Below are 23,759 nucleotides of genomic sequence, written 5' to 3'. Positions count from 1 at the left end.
CCCACCTTCGTTATGCCCACTAAACTCGTACCTTTGGCTACAGAGCTCATTCGTTGCTCCCTCGTCCACGAGCATACTTTCGAGAAGCGTCCGGTGAATTATTATCTATATTCAAAGTTTAGAGATGGAATTCAAAAGTAAATTGCAAAAGCATATTTTAAAAAGTCATACTCGCTAAGTTGTTAGCAATGTATTCGATATAGGAGGAAGAACAAAATTTGTAACAACGGACAAAAACCCCCACCGCCCACCATGAAAGCTTGAATCGCCCGCTAGTGGGCGGTAGGGACCAGGTTGACGACCCCTGGAATAAAGGAATGGCATTTATTAAGATTGATCTAGTATGACAAGAGGAACAAAAACCTTCTTATTATCTGACCTTGTTATCATGTTATTGTCAAGAGATTTCTTTCTGTTATCTGTTGTTGCACATAAATGACTTACTCCGTAGTACATTGTCTTTCTTAAATATCAATTTTATGCTTATATTATCAGTAAGAAATTTTTTTCGTGGTACCCGATGGTTTATTGCCCATTGGCATGAGCCAGTTGAATTAAATTCATACCTTAATACCCTGTTTTTCTAAAATAAATTTAAGTACTGTGTTATTGTTCAATGTATGCCACTCTCACTTAAGTGGTATTTTTTTTCTTGAGGTTTTCCAACTGAAATTGTTTACGCTTTTTTCATTTCTTTTGCACACATTACATTTCTCCATTATCCTGTTAGCCTGTGTGCTTTTTCTGAGGTCCAGATATTCTCCTCGGTCATTTGCCTTCGACCAGCCTTAGTTTGGGTACTGCTTTACATATATAACAACGTCCGGTGGTGTTTTTTGCGCACTGTGTTTTCATGGCTCATGATTCACAGTGTAGGTTATGAAGGACTCATGCTAGAATTAGATAATGAGGGAATTAAGTGATCTGGACACATGCTGTATTATGTTTGTGTGGTGTGATATACTAATTGAATGTTAGTGATGTCAGCTGTAGTCCACAGCTGGAAGCTGTAGGAGTAAGCAGCCTTTAATGGAGGGACGAGTTGCATTGTGTGTGTGTGTTGAACATTGCACTGCTCCTTCATATTTGGGGGGGGGAGTCCTAGATTCGATTCTCATCCCAGAGGCTTGGTACCTTGACAGGTTATATGTTGTCCTCAGTCCCTCCAAGCAAATTCCTGTATAGTACCTTAAAAATAATTTGTTGCTGTTCCCAGGTATCTTTAAGCTCATCTTCTTGTGAATGCAGTGCAGTTGAGGATGCATAGTTAAATAAAGCAAAACCAAATAACTTGCTACTTTCTTTGTTTTGGATTTTATCCATTGTCTGTTTTCAAAAGGTCTTGCTGATCCTAAAACCTTAAAGAGTCGCTATGCTTCAGTGGATGGATTTTCCTTTGTCTGCAGGTAAAAAGGGGAGACGCATATTCTGTTGGATCTGATAGACCAAGCTGTTCCCAATCTGTGGAACAGGACCATGACTTTTTAAAATGGCAGATGGTAGTGCAAAACAAAGAAACTGTCACATAACAAGTTTATGAAATAAGAGATGCTGATCTTGGCTGTTATGCTGTGGGCTCAGGGAGAACTTTAATGTTCAGAATGCAGAAAAATGTTCTAGGATGTCGGTGGTTTGACCTTCGTTGTACGGGGATAGGGGATTGAAGTCCCTGTACTATGGGGCTACTGGCCATGCTTTCTTTAACTGTGGGTTAGTAGTTCAGTTGTGTAATAATGTGATGCATGGTCACCTGGACTGTGCGTAAAATGTGACGCACAATTGATAAAGGTTAGTGGAATTAGTGCCACTTTGGTGATTTGCTGTTTTCTAATGGACCTTTGTATGTGTGCTGAATGCTTCATCTTAATTATGTCTGTAAGTGACAGACAGGCTGCGTATATTTATGCATGCACATTGTGTGTGTGTGTGTGGGGGGGGGCAGGGTTATTGACCCACTGAGTGTAATAATGTTTTCAGCTGTATTTGGAATAGTCCAAAAGAGTGAAGGTGTGGATTGGTTTTAACTGGTTCAGGATAGGATCCATCGGTGAGAATTTGTGAATGTGGTAATGAAACTTTGCATTTTATAAAAGCAAATAATTTCTTGAGCAGCGGAATAATAATCACCTGCCAAGTGAAGGCTTGCAGCTATGGAGTAGCCTGTCACTCATGTTGTAGACAAAATAATCGTGGTTTGGTTACCATCAGCAACATCCAGAATGGCTGTTGACTGTTTACATCAGAACAAGGCAGCTGGAGGGTAAAGTTAACCCCTTCCACACGTGTCATTGTGTTTAGGAATGTGTGTTTGTTTACCTTATTGCACTCTTTTGTAAACATATTGAAATTTCAGAACTTTGTTGAAAAATTTTATGGATAGGATGTTAATCGTCCCAGGTTCATATCTCACTGTCAGCATTTCTGTTGTTTGCAAAGTACATTTCCAGTTCTGTGCCTTTTTAAGATTTCCTGACATTGAGCATCGTAGCAGAGATAATGGGACCTTGAACTGTTTGTTTAGTGTAGGTGAGTTACATCACTCCTCTGCGTTTCTTAGTTAGCTATTATCATTAGGGATAATATCTAGTATTTACGTGTTTTTCTATGTAACGTTCTAAGGAAAAAATACAGTTGGAAGAAAGTGATGGCGATAAATTAAAAGAAGATAGGACATAAACATGAAATAAAAGACAGGATGGAAGGAAAAAGGGAAGAATGCAGAGTTAGTAAGGATGGACCAAAGGAATACACAAGAGAAGCAAACGAAGAAGAGGACAAACAAGAGAAGAGATAATAAGCTGTGTTACTAAATAATGTAACGGGCGACGGGGAATGATGCGCTGTGGAGCACGCCAGAGATCGTCCCGTAGAATGACCCAGTAGAAATGTTATCAACAGGAGATAACTGTACCGCGCCGTACATCAGTAATCGTCTTAGTTCCCTCTCCACACTGGTCGGACCGACCGGCCGCGTCTGTTGTGTACGAGTCACAATGAGACCACGAAGACCAGTCGTCGCCACTCCTAAGACGTTGGAGACACTTAGCGTCGGAGCGTATCTTCGTGTCCTGGAGGCCGCGTGTTCCGTATCCGGGTACGTTACCGGAACCCGCCCGGAGCAGCTGCACGACGAATGTATGAGGACCATTCCTTGGTCTCTCAGGCAGAGTCTTCTTGAAGAACTCCTGAAGACAGGCCGCCTCTACAACACCCTGCAGCTTTACGTACTCGAAGTTCTGTTGTCCCCTGACGTGCGTCGGTTAGCTGTCCGCCATGTGAGGCGCTGGTACCGGAATAGATTCCTTGAACTTCTGGCCTCAGGACGTGCTTCAGGACTCACTGTGCTGCTCCTGGAGGACATCACGTGGCTTACCGGGAGTCCTGTGGTGTCAGCTCCGTTGGCTTCAGCCTTGCATGCTTTGACACACTTAAGACAAGTCTCTCTAAGATTTGTGTGTGACGATGGAATTTTGGAAAGTCTTGGAGCTTCGTGTCCGAATCTTGAAGAAGTTGATTCCAGTGGTTCTGTCGGTGTTTCAGACGTGGGGGTTAGGAGATTGTGCATAAAGGGCAGTTGTGCTGTAACACATTCTGAAGACAAGGCGGCGGAAGAGGGTTGCTTTGCGCTTGTAGGACGCGTGTTGCGTAGTGTTTTCCTCGATTACTTTTTGGAGGATGCGCTGGATGAAGAGACGTCTTTGCCGAACTGGTGGAGGTCCAGTGTGATCCGTCGTGCTAGGAAGAACCCTTGTTGTGCCACCTTGAGGCTGGTGAATCTCTCGTCGACTAGGGTGACGCGACGCGGGTTCGAACTCTTGCACTCTTGTGCCACAAGCGTCAGAGTTGTTTCTTGATATCCAGTGCGTTTCGTAACAGACGTAGTGATATCGAATTCTGACAGAAAATGGTGTTTGTGTTTGTGCTTGGACAAACAGCGCGTGCTGATGACACGCTGGTGATTTATTATAAACAGAACTGGTGATGAAATTTTCAATGCCGTCCATTGACGCAAGCATCCCGAATGAAAGACAACTAATGTAGAAAATATTTTTATCGTTATTATCCATTGTTTTCTTTCATATCGTCCAAGAGAATGCTCATCATTTCAATCCACCATTATTCATTGTCATCATCTTCTCGTGTATTGAGATTGTTAGCCTGTTTTACTCCAAATATAATTATCACAATTACGCTTTGAACGTTTAAATGTAAGTGTACAGTTGTCAAAGTTAGTCTTAATGATGTATCTGTCGCTGTCCTTGGTGTGGCCTTTCTTGTAGTACATGTTCTTAAGGAATGTTCCAATGTTTGAAAACGGTGCTCAGAAAAATGTGTAAACGCGATAGATGAAGAAAGAGTGGAATGGAGGATATTACATTTCAAGTAACGTTGTCAGTTACGACAGTGAAATCCCGGGGGGGGGGGGGGGGGTACGTGGTTCTGTTAGGGCAAGGAAGAAACGCGTGCAGAAATTGGGAAACGTGTAGGAAGGAGATTACATTAAACGCTGACAAGTTGGAAGATCTTAGGAAAGTACGTTGTGAGTATGAGAGGTGAATACAACTGGCTGTCGATCGTGTTCAGTGCGTTGTTATTAGTGGTTTTTAACCTTCGGCTTCTATTATCGGAGTTAGCTGTTCTAACGTTCCACACTGCCTGAAGGTTTATTTCTCTTATTCATGTGCAAGTATCGAGTATTTGCTGTTATTTTCGTATATCTGCTCATTACTTACAATCAGGTTGTCGGTATCGAACCACTCCCCTCGGGAAATTAAGCCTTGCTACTTCTGTTCAGAAAATATTCATTTTTAAACCAAAATGATCCTTATAATTAATTCCATGTCGCAGGAATTTTGATAATAACTTGAACGATCGAGAAATTCCTTGATTTTACGTAAATCGACAATTCGTCGCCGACTTTACAAAATCCCACATTCGAGCTTCATCATGAGTAGAGATGAGAGGAAAGAAATGGAGAAGGTGGGAGGGTTCCCCGGAGGAAAAAAACAACAATTAAATGTTGGGAGTTAAAAAAGTGGGTGGGGAAAATTCGGAATTTTTATGATTATATGGATTTACACATTAACAGGTTGCCGAGGCTGCTGGAACTTACCTTTGCCAGTTAAGTCGAATGATTTTTTGGAAGGTATAATGCCTTAATTTTATGTTTGGCGGCGTATTAGCCTATTGTATTTTGTATGATTCTAAGTCAAGCTGAAATATGCAGCTAGAAAGTATAACTAAGTGGAGCAGTCCTTGAGAAGTTAATACTACACTCAGCTAGTCAAGGAATTCCCTGCCTTTTATGGAACCTGAAGGTTCATCACCGTGTCCACAGGATTCTGCCAGTGGTCCCTATCCTGGGCCACATGAATCCAGCCCACACCCACCACATATATTTGCATGACATCCATTTTAATATTATCCTCCCATTTACGCCCAGGTCTTCCAAATGGTCCCCTCCCTTCAGACGTTCAAACCGAAATCACGTACACTTTTCTGATCCTTCCCATGTTTGCTACAGGTGCCACCCATCTCATCCTCCTTAATTTTATCATCCGAGTTTAATAAAATTTTCTTCTAAATGCTCAAAACTGTTATCATTTCTAGGCACCAGTGTTTACTGATGCAACTCGTGCTGTGTTAGAAGACATCTTCCTGTTGAAGAGGCTCACAACAATGCAAGAATTCTTCACATTATGTGGTCATGTGGCTCATGGAGTGGCTTCAGTGCATGATGATAATCATTTAAATAAGCCAATCAGGCGTTTCACTGCTGATTATGTGAGCCGTCAGCTGCTTGGAGTCACTTCACAAACTCTGGCTTTGGCTCTTTGTCTCCTGCTACAAAGAATTGGTCTTAATGTGACAGGTAATGTTTAGTCATTTAAATTTAAACTTGGCAAGATGTATTTAGCAATCCATTTTCAGGGTTACTGACTAGGAAAGGAAGTTCAAATAATAAAAGGGCACGGATTATTCAGACTTCAATATTTTCAGCTTTCTGGAATTACAAATTACACTAGAATTGCATCATATGATTCAGATTTTTCTTGAATATTGTCCATTTTCAAAAGGGACATATAAATGTTACATTTTTAAAAATATATCATGTTTCAGGCCCCACAGAACAGAACAGAAATCCCTTTCCTTTGTCTAAAAATAAAGACAGAACTAGCCTCCAGAATGTCATATATTTTTATATTGACAGCCTCTAAAAAGAACCCCTTACATTATGATGGTAGATCATTGTCACAAACCTTTGGAGTTTCAAATGTATTGCAGTTATTATCTATTTTTGGGATTTGTGAAATGTCTGGGTAGAGGGGAGGTTTGGTCTTTAGTTTGCCCTGTAACCCACTGCATCTCCCAACAACACATTGTAAAATGTTAAGGATGTTGTAAAGTAAAGTAGGCTATAATGAATTCTTGGGCTGTCAGCCATGTCAGTGGTTAAAAACACCAGTTTTCACCTTTAAACCACCTGACATGGCTCATAGCCCAAGAAGAATGCATTATACTTAATCACCATGAAAGCTTCAGGTCATAAAGTAGACTCCTAGAAATGTTAATGAAGCTGGGAAGAAAGCTTGGTTCACAGCTAACAATGCATATAACAATGTGAGATTTTATACATGTTATTAAATTCAACAATAAATCAGGAGTATGATGCGTGCGCAGATAATCCACAAGCAATAAGCTGTGTACAGAGAATAGGTAGTAGAATATATTTTCTCATTTTGTCCAGTTTTGACTTTCAAAGGTTATGTTTTATGGTAATTTTGTTATTCAGTAGCTGTACAGGAACCATGAATATTCTTTGGACAGCCAAGGCTTAACATGTTAAGGCTTGTAGACGTTTTTAGGCTTTTATATAAGCTTGTAGGTGATCTTGTTTTCTTTCTTGGCTGATGACACATGCTTTAGTGGGTTGGTTTTCCAGCTATTTGGAGAACATGGCATCTGCAAAGTAAAATGACAAAATATCATCCATATACCAGTGCTTATAGTTTCAGTCCATGCGGCAGTGGGGAATTCTGCACTCTGATAGTGATTGTGTGGCTAATTTTAAGTTATCAGACACTACCCAATGTGTATAAAATATCCCTAATAATATTTATCATTGTCTCATGACCTTCCTTCTAGTAGGGGTAGACCAAGAACTTTCAAGAGAGCATTTGCAGAGTTCGCTCTAAACTATGGAAAAACATGGAAATAAGTTAAAACATTAGCCAAGAATAGTCTAATTTGGCAGCACTTGTGGGTGCTGTATAATTCCTTGAGTAATGGGAATAATGGTAATAAATGATGATGACTACCTTCAGAAGAAAATTTAAGAAGTTTTTATTGAAAAACTTGCTAATTTTAGATGTGCTTGCCATTTATTCATCATTCAGTATGTGTAATTCTCCACTGTTTCATGGCCTGGAACTATAAAAATCAGCACCAGTTTGCTCTGAAAGTGGATACAACTGAGTTCTTAAAAATGTTTGAAAGCCATGAATTTATTGCCCTGTTACTAAATTATTTACTCCAATGTGTACACAAAACCAGTCAACTGTTAGACACTTCAGTAATGTTACTTCCACTCTTATTTTGCTTTAGTGGAAGTAGAGCAAAGAGACATTGGTGCTGAGAACAAGGTGCCACTAGAAGAGTTGTGTAGGAAAGCAGTAGATCTGAGCATGAAGAGTTGTCAGTTCTCTGGAGGCACACTTGCTCAAGCTTCAGGACTTACTAGTACTTTAGAGGTCACATGGAGACATAGGGAAGTAGCGCGACACCTTCAGCAGCAGGTAGAAGCCCAGAGATCCACATTGCAGCGTCTGCAGCTCCAGCTAACAGCACATCACTGGCTGCATGAAGACACATTAATGCTACAGGGAGCTCCCATCACTGCCATGGCTCCTATCAGTGAGTATCATGGCAATATGCCCTTCAGGGACTGTTGGTTGATGTGGCATTGTTGATATTTTGATTTCTAGTAGTATACCTCCATGTTGAAAGGCTCTTCTTGCTCATAGAAAAAGTTTAATCCTTGCAAATAAATAAGTAAATAGTGGGGACCATTATACTTATGAAAGTGGTATCTAATGTTTGGCCACAGTTGGGGTCATCATGCACATGACTGGTCATTTTTTAAAAAGGCCTTTTTTAAACATGTAAGGGTATAATATATTTTATCCATTAAAATTCTCTTCTTTATACATGCAATTTTGACTGACTGAAAATGTTCAGGAACGTTCTTTACATAAAAAGGTTAACCCATGTTATGACATAGCTGACTTGTCCTCAGGTCGGCCAAAATTCATGCTGGAATTGCGGAAAACATCGTCTGCACTGCTAGCTTTGCAAGCACGACTTAGTGAAGCACGAGAACAGCAGAGTACTTTGGTGGCTAGTGTTGAGCAGCGTCTCAAGTGGGCTGCAGGGGCTAACCCTGCGCTTAGTGAAGTGCTGGCTGCATTTGAGTCAGCGGTAAATTTCCGCACTGAGAGGCTTAACCTGGAACAAAGACTGTCAGCTCTGGTTGGAAATACATGCAATGCTGTACTGCACCATGAAGCCTTGCGTACCAGAACCTCTGAAGCCCTGGCACATGATACTGCTTTCCTTCAGGTTTGTCCAAGAATAGGAATATTTCAGGGGTTTACAAACTTTCATGTACCTACAACACATCTCCAAGATAGGTTCATCACCTTACCATGTATGATTTAAAAGAGGGATTTGATTAAGTTGCTAGTTGATATTATGTATGGGTGTGAAACCTAGTCTGTAATGCTAAGGGAAGAACACAGATTGGCGGTGTCTGAGAACTGGGTGGTGAAGAGAATATTTGAGCTTATGATGGATGAAGTGAAAAGAGGGTGAAGAAAATTACATAAGAGCTTTGTCATTTTTTAGTCTTTGCTGTGTGCTGTGCGGATTATAAAATCATGGTGGGTGAGATGGTTTTGGTATGTAGTTTGCATTTTAAGATTAGTAAATGCATTCAAAATTTTAGTTGGAAAAGCAGAAGCAAGGAGACCACTCAGAAGATGTAGGCATACATGGGAGGGTAATATTAAAATGGATCTTGGATTCAGACTGTGGACTGGATTCATGTGGCTCAGGATACAGACCGGAGATGGGCTTTGTGAACATGGTAATGATCCTTCGGGTTTCATAAAAATGGGGAATTTCTTTACCAGCTGAACTAATCTTGGCTTCTCAATAAGGACTGTGATCCGTGGAATTTGTTAGTTGCTTGACTAGGTAGGTTGGTAGGTGCTAATGTCCGAAGTTTGAAACATGGACTGAAGCTTTGCATTTGATGTAACTTTAAGGCTTGTGACATGTCTGGTGTTGCAAAACTTTTCCAAATATCAGTTACATATTCTGCTTCCCTTAGTTGGTGGACCAGTGTGAGAAAAGTTGTGTGCTAGCCGCAGGGTGTGAGCAGATAGTCACACCAGCAGAGGAGAGTCTCGTTCAGCTTCTGACTCCAGATGGACCTATTGATCACACATGGATACATAATGCTGAAGTGATCATCTCAGGTTAGTTATTGTGTTTGCATCAAAGAATAAATGAAATGTGGTGATTCTGACACAAAGTAATATAATCAATGTGAGTTTAATGTTTGCCGGGGTTAGTATGAGAGATTTACTAAGCTAGATAGACACCTGTCACTTGTATAACATGACACCAATGTCATGATCAAATGTTTAGCAGTCATAGTTTGTATTTTGGAAGTTACGAATTCATATCTTGACCTGGATGTTGGCTGCTATGGCTGATGTTTGTGATTTTCTTTAGTCCTTCCACATCCTTTTCTGTTCATTATTCATTAATCATCGTATTATTTGTCACTATATAATGTGGGCACAAGAAAACTTCATTAAATAAACAAGGAATGGGAATAAATAATGTGATTTAGCAGCTGTTGACTACTTTCATAATTTTAATTGTATACCCTTCCTGTAATTACATTTATCTTGGCCAAATCTGTATTTGTGCTGCTGCATGGAAATGCATGGGCTTTGTGTCCAGACATTCTCTTTATTACATAATATGTGTTTTCTCCAGATACAGTGAAAACATTGCAACAGCAGATGGCGGCACTTCAAGATTCGTTGTTTATCGCTCAGGATTGCCTGAAGAATCAAGTGATAGCTGTAAGAAACCGTCTCTCTTCACATCACAAGCTGATGTCCGATGTGCGCAACTTGTTGAAATCCATGGTGAAGGTTAGTTCTAAAACATTTGTGTGCTAAATTGAAAGATGTCGGTTGTTATACATTAATGTCCCTGTCAGGGTGGATCATGTGGCAAAACCCTGTACTGTCTTTCTTATCCTTCCATAAACACTCCTCTTTACTGCTGTGTCCACTGTTCTCTTATGCCTATTTTACTTTTCCTCACATAGTCTTACCAGTTGTAATGTATTTTAACTTTTCATGTTTGAAGTTCTGAAAGGAATCTTATTGTCATCATTAGCTTGGTCATCTTTCCTTGTAGTGTTTCTGGTTTCAGATTAATGCCATCTGAAATGTATGACTGCTAGTTATTTCTGTTTCATCTGTATGTGGTATGAGGAAGTATTGCAAATTGCTCCAACATTTGGTTTTATTAAACACCATGGAAAGAAATAAGTGGAACAAGTTGAAAAGTGAGCTCAGATTTTTCCAGCTGTTGGTTTTACAAAACATTGTTGAAATAAGTGGTATGAACAAGTTGGATGATTGAACTTTGACAAGGTTTGAAAAATAAATATTAACCCAGAGGAAGAAGATACATAGGAAGATGTCAGAGATGAAGTGGAATCCCACCAAATGAGAAACTGTTTTATAATGCTACTAAGAAGCTCTTGGGCTCTGTGCTGGGAAGGATGACAGTCATACAGTAATGGTTTTAGCCAGGTTAATTAGTTATGTGTATAACTAATTATGCCATAGTCTTAAAATATACTCTGAATTATAGAGTTTGTGCATTCTTTCATGTCAAAGCAACCTCATCTTTAGAAGAGTGAGTTCTCTGTCCAGACTACATATGTATATATGTGTGTGTGTGTTTTCTTAATTTCATTCTTCATTCCCTATTATGTGAGGTACGAGCAGAGATATTACTTTCAAATTGCCATGGATCTTAGCTGTCATTGCCTGGAAATAGTGATCCACATTAAACTAAACAGATTAAACTGGGAAAAAATTTATCTCAGTGATTTATTTACATGATTATTTTGTTCGTAGTATAACTGAAATAGCACAATAAATTTGGTACAGTAATGTCCATAAAGCCACACTAATAAGAATAAAAAACAAGATTTAGATGTGTTTGCCAATTTTGATGTTCCTACTCTCCTTCAATAACTAAGGCATATCATTGGAAAGTGAATGCTCTTTTTTCATTGGCCCTTTTGTTACAGCTGGAGGACTGTGGTTTGACTGGGCTGCAGGATTATGTTATGAGTTACCGCACATACTCTGAACATTTCTCAGCACTGATTCGAGAGCTTATGTCAGATGAATTGGATATTGACTGTGTCCATAAGGCAATGGATCAGTTGGAACATCTTAAGGAAAAGACAAGTAAGACCAGTATTAAATCTGTTGTCCTCAATAATCAGGTTCATAAAACACATATGGTGCTGTAATGTAAACTTATATTTTAGGAATTTAAATTAAGGATGTTATGATAGGCTGGGGTGCTGTAGCTCGTGTGGTGAAGACGAAGAATAGGTATAGAATGTAGGGTTTGAGGTTCTCACAGTGCTGAGTATGAAGATGGCTGTCTTCTGGGTTATAGTGTGGTAGAAGTTTACCAAGATTTCAGAGGTTCTTGCTGCCTGGAGGCAGCTTCAAGCTAGCTTCTGTTATAAAATGTCCCTGTGATCATCTTTATAAACAACCTGGTGTTCAAAATCCAGATCCAATTTATGAGGAGCTGGTAATGTTTGCAAAACGACAAGAGGGGAAGCAGCTGGAAGGGGCCTTGGCATGCAGCCCACCTGCAGCAGGTGAGGATGCCGTTGCTTTTGGAGGTTTGGGGGGTCGATCCAGACGGCCACCACTACTCCGACAGGAGAGCATTTGCTTGTCTCCAAGGAAAGGTGTGCCAGCACCTGTTGCGCCAGTTGTCGCCAAGCCTAGCAGAGATCCACACACAGGCAAAGGTACTACTAGAAAAAAATTAGAGTTTGGCAAATTGAATTTAATATGTTCAGACTCAGCTGGAAACTTGTCAGACTATCCTGCAGTACACTATGAAGTACACTTAATTGATTTCATCATTTTTTTGACTGGACATTATTGTATTAGCTATTATAATTGATTCTAATCATTATAGTACAAGACGTTCATTTCGTCACCAAACATGTTGGTGTACAGTGAAACCTCGATGCATCGTTTTCGGCGGGGGTGGGAAATAAAAACGATGAATGCGGGAAAACGATAGATGCGGGAAAGCATTAAAAATTTAAAAAAAACAATGTTTCTCTTTCAAAGTTACTTCTTTTTACCAAAAAAGTCTTTAATGGACAACTGGTTTGTTGAAACTTTACGTTTTAGACCAAACAGAGCACTTTCCACGTTCAAAATGTTTTCTTCGTCACGTTCACTAATATTAAGCGCATAAAAGAACGACTTCACTTTCGCCAATGCAGCGTGTGCTTCGGCAAAACTCGGCAAAGCTTCGGGCTCGCATTCGTCGTCTTCCTTTTCCTCACCACTCCCACCCCCTTTGCGGACAATAACAGGAAGAATGGAAATAATATTACTGCCGAACTCAACGAAATGTAGCTGTAGAAGACCCTGAACCGCTGGAAACGAGATTAACCAGAAGAATGAAAAGTGCCGCCAGCCTTTCCTTTGTACATGTAATAAAAGCATTTGTGAAGAAATTCACACTGCACATTCCATCTGGCATCGCTGGAACGAAATATGAGTGCACCCTAATTAAAATCGTAAAATTTCTGACAATGAGCACCGCCATTCACTCCAACTATCACCCCTGCACCGCTGACCCTCATTCCAAAAGAATGTGCTGGTTGGGCGACATAACAGGTTACCGCTACTGCGTATTCCAAAAACATTGTGCATCTTCCGGCATTAATTTATCTCAAAACCCAGCATTTTAAATTCTCAGAAACGATCATTGCGGGAAAATTGTGGGACGGGACTAAGATTTTTGAACGATCGATGCGATAAAACGATAGTTCGAGGAACGATAGAAGCGGGAAAATGTAACATTATTTTATATGGGATGTATTCGGGACCGAACAAAACGGACGATGCATCCGGGAAAACGATAGTTCCGGGAACGATGGATAGAGGTTTCACTGTATTTGAAATGCTCGAGACTTGTGTTGGAGAGGTAGTTGCTTTGATTCTGAGGCAGGCTAATGGATTTCCTGACTGAACTTTTGTTACACCTACTCACCAGTTACATTCAGAGGTTTCAAATATATGCTGTAGTTTTCATTGTGTTTTGAAGAATTGTCAAAAAGGCTAATATTAATAAACCATCCAACCCCATTTTTTTCCATATATTTCTTTCACTTTTTCATGAATGATGCAGTGTTGCTAAATTATTGTCCAGAACTTGCAGGATTTGAGGTTTTCACAGCAGTGAGAGTTTAGATTGTGGTCTTCTGGGTTGTTGTGCTATGTAATCTTGCCAATGTATACCACTGTTTTTTTTAAAAGGAAAATGATGCATTCTCCTTACAGGTGGCACTTTATTCTCTGAAATGTTAGTATATGTGACTACATGGTGCAGCAGACCACAATACCACAATATGAGGATAGAAAACTTATCCATTATTTGTTTATAGCTGTGCAAGAGAGGAATACGTACGCATTGGGAGTATGGCGGAGGGTCAGAATGAAACTGGAAGGGCGAGACCCTGACCCAGGTCGTAGAGCCACAGTGCAAGAGCAGGTGAGTGAAATTGTTGTTCATTTATTTTCTTAGTATTCCAAGTATGTGTGCTAAAAGTCCTGTAAATATTAGTGATGTTGCAGGTCTACAGGTATAGTATTTTGTTTAGTTCCCTCATAAATTTGTTACATTTTTTTAGAACTGCTTGCAGACAAGATGAGAATGGTTTATATTTTTCAGCTGTTTTCTCAGGTGTATAAAGATTTTAATACCACACACACACAAATTACTTGAGTAATGTGGAGAAATGTTCATTGAAAATCATTGTGGCGTGATGTTATTCTGGGCAAATGATCCATGATTGTAAGAATGTCTTCTGTGTCTTCAAATGACATATAGTTTTATATTCTACCTAACTCTGTCGTGTTACAAACCCGAAAGGTTCACTAGTGTTATACCAAAGTCTGCTACTGGACAATTCTGAGCCAGCATCTTCCATCCTCGCTACCTACTTTCCTAATATCCAACTTAATGTTATTCTTCTTCCTCATACATGTCAAATATGTATCTCACTCAAAGTAAAATACCATGTTTTGATCCCATATCAAAACTGGATAAATTTATTTATTTTTTATATATTGTTCCAAATGTTTTGTGACTTCATTGGTTCAGGTGGAGTATGTCATCCGGGAAGCAATGAGTCTTGACAACTTGGCTTTGTTGTATGAGGGTTGGACGCCATGGGTATGAAGAGACTCAGCTGGATATGGATCAAGCATTTGGTTTGAGTTCTGGGCAAAAAAAGTCCCATCGTTCATCGTAACACATGGCCGACGTCCCCAGCACGCGGGGAAGAACAAGCGGGAGATCAGATGCATACATCCATCTCTCCGCACGTGTACATGACGTGCGGGTGTCCAGATAAAGAAATAAATAAAATGTAAAGCCAAATGTAAAGCTTGTCATCTGATCACCAAAGCTTTACGGCCAAGTGAGTAAGTGGTACTTGCTAGCTTGGTTATCGTGCATTCGCTGCTAACCAACGGATTGTTGGTTGCCATTATGAATTTAATGGACAGCTCTAATCACAACAATTTCGTAAGCAACACATAAACATGTCCCTCTCTTCTTCATCATCTCTCTTGGTATTTGCAGTTATTCATCATATGCATGCACAATACACAAGTGTTGACATGCTAATGGTTGGTTGTAACTCCAAGTTATTGAAGACTCAAGTATGAACTAAATGGTAATTATCTTTTATACCATTTAATTCCACAAGCAATTTAAAAGATAAGCATATAATATTTTAAATCTTCATTATCTCTCTTTTATTTATCAGCATTTAAATTCTTTGTTTTTTTCTTTTCATTACAGAGCACACACTTTTGGTAGTTGTTTGCTTTAATAAGACACCAGTGTGGGGTATCAGCAGAGTTATACATATTCTTGGCTTTTGGTGAATATTATTTTAATGGTGTTAAACCACAAAATTTTAATGTACTATAACGCATTTTCTTCAGAAACAAGTCCCAAGATCACGTCAGTTGATTACAAGATATGCTCTTAAAATGTTGGCTTCAGTGGGTAAGGAAATGAAGGAAACTCAAGGAATTTTGGGGGGCTGTGTAATTGTACTTTCTTGAGCATACACATACATTTAGTGGGCTTTGGTAGTTTAGTTTAGACTTTGAATTAATTTTATTACAATAAATTGGGCTTGGACATCTGTGGATCTTATATGACTGAGGTGGTGGGTTTGATTAATTTATTTATTTATTGTATATAATGGCTAAAGTTATGAGCCATGTATTTAAGGTGTTTAGTATGTTAGCTGATGAATTTTATTATAATAGAAATTTACATTGTAAATGCGTGGAATTGTAACAGATGCACGATTTGATTTACAGCTTTGTATTACATGTGTGACAAATATTGCATTGTTCCTGGAAGTTAAAAGTGAAGTAGGAACGTTATAACTATGGAGTTTATTTAATTGTATGTACAGTTCTTTGCAGATTTTACTTAATTAAAAAAATAATATGCCTAGGTGACAAACTGAAATCAAGTTTGTGACGTTGAAGTTCTTGAGTGATCCACATAAACTGGAATAATTTAGGCTGGCTGCTAGGGGATTGGTATGCATGAGGTTTTCAGCTGCATCAGACAAGAGACTTAAGAATACAATGTTGGCAAAGAATTCTGTAAGTAACGGCTGCTGTATAGTAGTTCCTCTAAATCTGGGGTGGGGGCTAAAGTGATTAATAACCAGGTAAGTGTAACAAAAGTATTTGTAACTTTGGTGATAAGAGTGTTTGCTCCATTAATATAAATTATGCTCTAACCCTTTCATAGTTAGTGCAAATTTATGTGCCAATAGTCTGCATTAATGAGTAATCATCGCTATGTGCATGTTGAAGCCTCGTACAATATTTCATCCCTACACATTTCAGTAATTTTCTTACATTAAAAAAGTCTGATCATGATTACCCTCTGTTAAGATGAACTTACACTATATCAGTATACTGTGTGACAAATGAAAAATAGTGATAAAATGGCACATTATTCAGTGCCGAATTGTTCCATCCAACCTTTATCATGTGGTGGAATTTTTATATCCATAATAAGGTTCATGTAAATGAAATATCTTATAATCAGAAATATTCTTGTGAGTGTGATATGTGAATTGTTTTTTGAGGAAAATGCAAGGAACATTTCAAATTCTGTTTCAGGGGATTTGAAATCAAATTTGTAATCTATTTGGATTTGAAATCAAATTTGTAATCTATTTGGATTTGAGATTCTCATAGCTGTGAGTATGAATATAGCTTTCTTATGGGTTGTAGTGTGATGTAGTCTGGTAGACGTTTACCATTGTTTTAGATGTCCTTTCTGCCCCCATCGTCAGGGTGACTTATCACTACCTTCATGATGATGAGTCACCCTGGTGGTGGAGGCAGCAAGACCTTTGAAACAATGGTAGACTTCTACCATGCTACAACCCAGAAGACAACTATTTTTGTAATGTTTGTTTTGTTCAGATACTTAGAAGCAGTAACTTGACCAGTTTGTGATTATTTTGTGTTCTGTAGATATTCAGGGAGGTAGTCAGTCATACCAACATTTTTTCTTTATATGTAATGTAAAATACTGAGAGAGGTTACGTAACTACAGTTGTGTATCTACATGTACGCATGAAATGCTCCTTTGGAATGGTTTTTTAGAAGCAAATTTTGCAATTAAATTCCTTCATTTGTATGGCAGATAGTCTATAGAACGTCTTGTAACTTGGTCTTTACAATCAAACTCCAAACCAAATACTGCATAAGGCATTAGTTTCTGCTAATTTGGGATACTGTTTTCCCTCAAAAATTTTAAAATGTTGATTTTTGTGTAAGTCCACTTGTAAGTAAACTTGGTTTATAATACCATGCATATAATGGGTGTTATGCCTGTAGGTGATAGGTTACTTGTTTAAATATAAATTAAGTACAAGATAGAATATTATGTTTTGTGTTTGTGAAATGAGAGATTTTTGAATGGAGAGAGGGTATGTGTTGCTGAGTTGTGGTTGTCAGAGGAGCACCACCAATAGTAATGGAAGGTGATAGAGCTTGTAAACTTAATGTATATTTAATATTTCAATTGGATTTAGTGACAGTTGCACACATCTGATATTCCATATCTGTACTGTCATGGGCATATTATGTTCAGTCCATATAACTGATAAAGTATCTTTTTTATCTCTTCTCAAAGGACATGTAATTAAATTTCAGAGATGCCAGCCAGTGATGTAGCTATAAATTTTGCAAATTAGATTCATTGATTTAAAAGCATGTGTCCCTATCAGAAATTTGGGGGATACTTTTGGCTATGCAAAAACATTTCCAAGTCCCATCTCATTACATTATTGAATAATTAATATAAAAATGTGGTAACATTCGTACAAAATTTGTTAGTCATCTAAAAAGCTTGTGCACATGTAAATTGGATGTAATGATGAGATAATTTTATTGTAGTCAAGTGTGTTGACTTTGAGGAAGTTCACGATGTGGGCAGAATATATGGTTCTTGTGTTTAGTGCCTCTTGCTCGAAAAAGAGCTCTTTTTTTTCTGTTATGAAATTTTTACAGTTTTGTGTGGCATTGTTCTCAGAAACCATATGAGCATTTGCCAGGGCAGTAGCTTTTTATGGCTTATGCTGCCTACCCCCAAAACATACAGATTTTAAAATCCCAGTTCATCCTGCCTTCCACAGAAAATCTTGTGTTTTAAGACTTTTAAAAAATATGAACTTCTTAACTTTCTTTTTTATTTAAACAAACTGTGTAGAGTGCAGATTGAGTTGACAAGGGGGAAAAATATACTTAGATAGAGAATAATAATAAGAATAATAATGAGGATAATGATAAAAAGAGTCTAAAGTAATAAGAAGTAGTTAAATTTTTAAATGGTGTGAGGGTTATATTAATACATCAATTGTTAATTTTAAAACAGCTGAAATGTAGTAATCAATTTATGGTATTGGTTTAAAAGTGTTTTCTTACCTGAGTATGCATGAACTGAATTTGACTCTTTGTGGGCAGTTATAATTGCATAAAAGAAATCTGTGTACTAGAGGCTAAAGTAATTTTGGTTCAGAATTTTGTCTCTGCCCCACATCCATACACTGAGTCCTTGTGCTCCCCTCTCAGGAGACTGCTTGCCACTGGTTACAAACCATGTATCCAGAGTAAGGTACCATGTATAAAACAAAATATTTTCTTCATACAGTTTACATCTTCTGAAAAGAGGATAACATCTCCATTAGCATTACCACTGAGTATTGCTTTAACTGGACCACTTTAATATAATGTTTTGCTTTCAGTTTATGAGGGAAACCTGCACTGTGTTTCTCTGTTTATAACAACCCTGTTTCGGTGTTCATTGAAACTTTGTTTACAGAAACACTTCAAAAAAAGGTAAATTGTCACTCAGACGAAAGAGGAGAATGGTAATATGATGCAGTTGATATGACTTCATTTTCTTTTCATTACAGCTGTTATCAGTGATTTACTTTGTACGAAGAATTTAACTTTACAGTAACACATTTACTGCCACATTTGTCAATGTATGTCAGATCATTCATACCATCATAACATACCGTTGCACATGATGATTTGCACATTACACAGACACCTCTGTCTGATTTGGTGTGTTTTTGGTTGATGGTTTTATTAAAAGAATTCCTGCAATTCTTATGTGACGAGAGAGAATAAGAGCTATAAATCATAACATATTTTTTTGTTACATTTGACAATACTAGTTCAAAAATTTGATCTGCAGATAGTGCTTATTTTCTTAAAAAACAAAACAAAAAGCATTCCATTAGTTGATTATGAGATTGTGTATTTTGTACTTTCTTTCCAGGAATCTCACATTTTCATTATTTACCAGGGAATCAGTGCGTAAGGTAGTATTTTATATGAATCTGTAATTAATTCCTTCAGCATTTGGAAGTATTTTGTTATATTGTAAGGAAATCTGACTGTTGGAAGGCTAATTGCATTTTTCCATTAAATTTCTGTAGAATGCAGAGATTTCCTGAGAGTATAAAAAAGCTGAGCTATTAATACTTATTTAAAGCAATTTAAATTTTATTGTCATCCCATATCAAAAGATGTACAATGGGTGGTTTAAGTTGTAAGCTACTGCAGTGATTTGCCATGGCTTAGTTCTGCAGGAAAGTGAGATTTTGTACAGATAATGGACATGGCGATTGGGAAATAGCATGATCTGGTGACAAAGACAATTTCAATAGTAAGTCCTAACATCCTCCCTGGTAGTAAAAGTGTGTGGTAAGTAGGGTAGGTGCACTATCAACCTTGACTTAGTTAACTTATTTCTCCTAAAGTAGATTTTTGTATAATTTGGATTGTTGGGTTTTTGTCTGTCTTCCATTGCTTCAGTGACTGAGATTAGCTTATTCTAATGGACCCCATAGAGTAGATGATCTTCCCCTTCACCACACCTAAAGATGAGGACAGGTCCAGTCCTTGAAACATAGTATAATTTATTATCAGACAGTGGACAAAGTCCAAAAACCCAACAATCCAGATTGTCAGAGTAGATTTGAGTATAATTTGAAGATGCTTCCCCCCATTGCACTGAGGGGAAGTTTAATTGCCAAATACTAATAAAAATTGCCCTGAAAGTGTACTTCCTACTAACAAGAGATGAGTTAAAGTTAGTTGACTCAGTTTTATTTTAATTGTAAGTGCTTGAAGATTTTTGTTTCTCTAATCTTTTACTCTCATGGTGCTCTGTCATGTTATTTGAAACTGTTCTGGCTAGTGCATCCTTTCCCTGCAATTTATTTGTTTAGAATATATCATAAAACCAGCCATCTACCAAGTACTTTGTTTTTTTGTTCATTGACATCTCTGAAATTTACATCAGCTAAATAAAATTATTTCTTTTATAAAAGGTAATGTGAACTTGTAATGTTATTTTAATGTCATTCCAAACCTGAAGCAAACTTACATTTGGCATTGAATAAGGATAAAGCATTCTTTTCCCTGCTTTTAAGTAATTTCTGTCTCCATCCCATGAATAAGTTTAATACAAGAAAGCAGTGCTTTTTTGGTGATACTAGTGGTATTGTATTGGCACTTTTTGTATAACATAGAAACATTTGTTGCAAAGGGATTAAGAATAAACTTTTTAATTTAAATTAGTATTTCCCAATCCCCAGTTACATCTGAGAACTGTCATCTTTCTTTCTAGTAAAAGAGGCACTGAGTAACAAGGGAATGTAATAGAAAGTGTTCCTAATATTGTTGAAATAGCGGAATTCAGATTAAAAATATTTTCACTCAAGTTGCAGCTGTACTGGAAAGTAATAATCATCTTCTTGATAGTTACATTTGTTCTGTCAAAAGGAATGAAACGTATCAGCCTACCCATTTGTAACATCTGAATACCAACTTTTCTAGAAAACCATGGTGACTGTTGATTTACATGAGATGTTTTCATAAAATGTAGAATTTCTCAAAATCTGCAAATTTTCTTCTGTCCTGAGCCAGACTATGGGCTGAAATTAATGATGATAATTTTATAGTAATGGTAAATGTTCATACAAATTTGTCAGGAATTATTCTAATATGAGAAATCAGTTTGACTACTTGAAATTCATGTTATTTAGAATATCAACAGTTTCTTTAACAAAGTGTTACTAAATCCATGTTTAAGTCAGACACGAGCAGTCTGTAATTTTTGGCTTATGTTTAGTTTATGACAGCTTTCGTGTAGCCCATTGCAGTCTTACTTGAAATTCAGAGATCTTGAAATATCTTCAGATGACCCGTGCTTCTGCAGATTCTAAAAATAAATTGAAAATAATTGTCTTTCATTTATTTACTTCTCGCCAAGAATGCTTGCAGTCGTTCAATGTATTTGCACAATTGGTGATAGGGAATGCCAAATTTAAAAATTATATATATATCAAGTATTTTATTTGTCAAACCTGTTTGTGCAGAGCCATGTTCTTTTACAGTCAGGGAATGTGTAAAGAGTGTTTTATTTTGCTCTACACATAACATTAAGAACTGTTATGTTTTAAACAGAGCTGAAGAAATAAATACACACTTGTTACCAGATTACATTTTCAAAGGGAGTTAATCTATAAACAGCATATTATGTACCTGGTTCAGATTTTGGCTACATTTGGATTTTATAATCACCAGCCTACAAGCAACTTTTTTAAATTAAATTTACAAATCTGTAAATTATGTCAGCCTTCCATAATTAAAAAAAATTGTGTTTGTATTTACAACCCAGTATTTTGTACCAGTCATGTGTTTTGTAACTTAGCAAATAGAACTGGGTTCAAAATTAGCCATAGGAGACTGCTTGAATGATATGATTGATTCATTGAAGTGCTTTCAAAACAGATTTTACTTCCAAGAAAGTCAAATGGCAGTTCTACAGATAACCCTTTTTGTGCTGAAATTTTACTAAAAAATTGGTCTTCTGTTACTTTATGGTACCATAAAATTAGTATTTTTTTGAAAACCACAAGTACCTTTCTAATGATCTTGTCAAGTACTAAGATGTTTTAGATCAAAATGGTAAATATTTCATTGGGGGGTTGAAGGGTTTGAAGTTTGGAGGTGATGGTGTGGACATCATGACATTGACACATCATTCTGCAGTACATACCATCTGATCCCAGTGGGTGAATTATACATGTATAAATACCTGCAAAGTAAGTGTGTTTTCCATGTCAAAGTTGTAATAGGTGCCAAGTGTTGAGACTGTGTAATGTTGGATTTGTAGAATGATAGAGTTTGTGGTTTTGTCGATTACTCAACCAGTATTTGTGCTTTGAAGTACAAGCCTCACTGAGATGGTTATTGTGTCATGCAAAGAGTATGGGATATTTTGCTAAAACAGGTGTTCATATGCCCTTGCAAAAATGTTACCATAACACACTAATAGTAATCAGATCATCAACAGTTGGTAGTATATTGCCCTTTTTATTGTACCAAGCAGTATGAACAGTCATAACTGATTTTCCACATTCAAAATATGATGAGAACATAAATAGGAATATCACATGCAAAAATAATTGGCATAAATAATGATATAGATTAGAAATTTAAAATGGCATTTGTAAAATTCTAAATTATGTTTCTTTTAGTATTTAAAGCATTAAAACATTTGTGTGAATTTTGCTCAAAATTTTAAATATTTGGCACATATATGTCTTTTAATTTGAATCAGACAATGGCATTAAAAGAAAGACAAGAAAAAAACATGTTAGCTAATTTGGATTGATATTTGAAATGCAGCACTGTAAAGAGTATCATAGTGCTTGTAATTTGTTCTGGTTGTTAGATTCTGAACATAATTTTCTGTATTACTTAACGAAGTCCTGATATTACAATCCAGGTTTTCCTACTGCCAAGCAATAGTATATTTTACAATCAACAGAAGCAAGCTTAAGAACTTCAAAATATTTAATATTACATAAAAATTATAAGTGGAAGAAAAAATAGTTCCAAAATTTGTTGATAGGGAGTTTTAATTTGATTTAATTTTGGGGTTTATTTCTTTATGTTTAGTTCTTATAGATTAGTGATATTTGTAATTTTGAATCTTGGGTTTTCATTATTGGTAGATATTTTTTTAAGATGCAATTGTTGGAGCTTCCAGTAATTTCATCTCTGAGAGCAATGGGATATTATGTTCTGAAGGTGAAAGTGTAATGTGTGTCTTAAGTATGCCTGAATCTGTGAAAACATTTTTGTAGGGATTTTTGTGTATGATGTAATATCTTTTCTGGTTCTCCCAATGTCCATAATAATTAGCTGTTCTCTTTCCTCTTGTAGGTAGGTTTTTATATTCAGTGAATTTGAAGAACAGTACATACATGAGGCATGTAAGAAATGTGGAGTGTTAAGAATGGAAGTGTCCGGTATGGGTTAATGGTATATGACAGGAAGCAGATATCTCACCTGTCTTCTGAGTATTGGCTTGATAATGGTTTATGCTGTGGAAGTAAGGTGTGATAAATGTGTTCTGAAGAAGGTAAGACAGACAGTAATAGTAATGGTTTGTCATGTACTGTGATGGGTAATCAACATTTATTTGTTATATAAGTGTGTTAAGATGTAATGAACATGTATTTCCCACTTTCAATATCTTATGGACATGGTACTGTTTTTTGTTTTCTTTTCATTACTATAATAAAGAGCAAACTTTTAAAAGTTTTAAATCTCTTTATCTGCCTTTCAGTGTCTCAGATTTATCATGGAATGGTAGGATTCAGGTTCTTGCATTGGTGAGTACAAAGATGGCTGTCTTCTGGGTTGTAGTGCACTGTAGTCTAGTAAATGGTTACAAACATTTCAGACGTC

General features: G+C 37.2%; 1 protein-coding gene across 1 annotated transcript in view; it reads left to right on the top strand.

Annotated features, from left to right (window-relative positions):
* The window catches only part of nonC (serine/threonine-protein kinase Smg1), an 81,504-nt gene extending 57,887 nt beyond the window's left edge, over positions 1–23,617 (top strand). The window contains exons 46-54 of the mRNA XM_022076819.2: positions 5,611–5,872; positions 7,606–7,914; positions 8,297–8,619; positions 9,392–9,539; positions 10,069–10,229; positions 11,408–11,570; positions 11,909–12,154; positions 13,814–13,920; positions 14,533–23,617. Coding sequence (XP_021932511.1) covers positions 5,611–5,872; positions 7,606–7,914; positions 8,297–8,619; positions 9,392–9,539; positions 10,069–10,229; positions 11,408–11,570; positions 11,909–12,154; positions 13,814–13,920; positions 14,533–14,610 — 1,797 coding nt within the window. The 3' untranslated portion in view covers positions 14,611–23,617. The remainder of the gene's footprint in view (positions 1–5,610; positions 5,873–7,605; positions 7,915–8,296; positions 8,620–9,391; positions 9,540–10,068; positions 10,230–11,407; positions 11,571–11,908; positions 12,155–13,813; positions 13,921–14,532) is intronic.
* Positions 23,618–23,759: the final 142 nt, after the last annotated feature.

The sequence above is a fragment of the Zootermopsis nevadensis genome, unplaced genomic scaffold (assembly GCF_977971745.1).
Source record: "Zootermopsis nevadensis isolate Lab colony 2312 unplaced genomic scaffold, Znev_1.0 Znev_ptg000028l, whole genome shotgun sequence".
NCBI lineage: Eukaryota > Metazoa > Arthropoda > Insecta > Blattodea > Termopsidae > Zootermopsis > Zootermopsis nevadensis.
The sequence above is the reverse complement of the archived record's forward strand: the minus strand, read 5'-3'. Positions and strand labels throughout refer to the sequence as shown.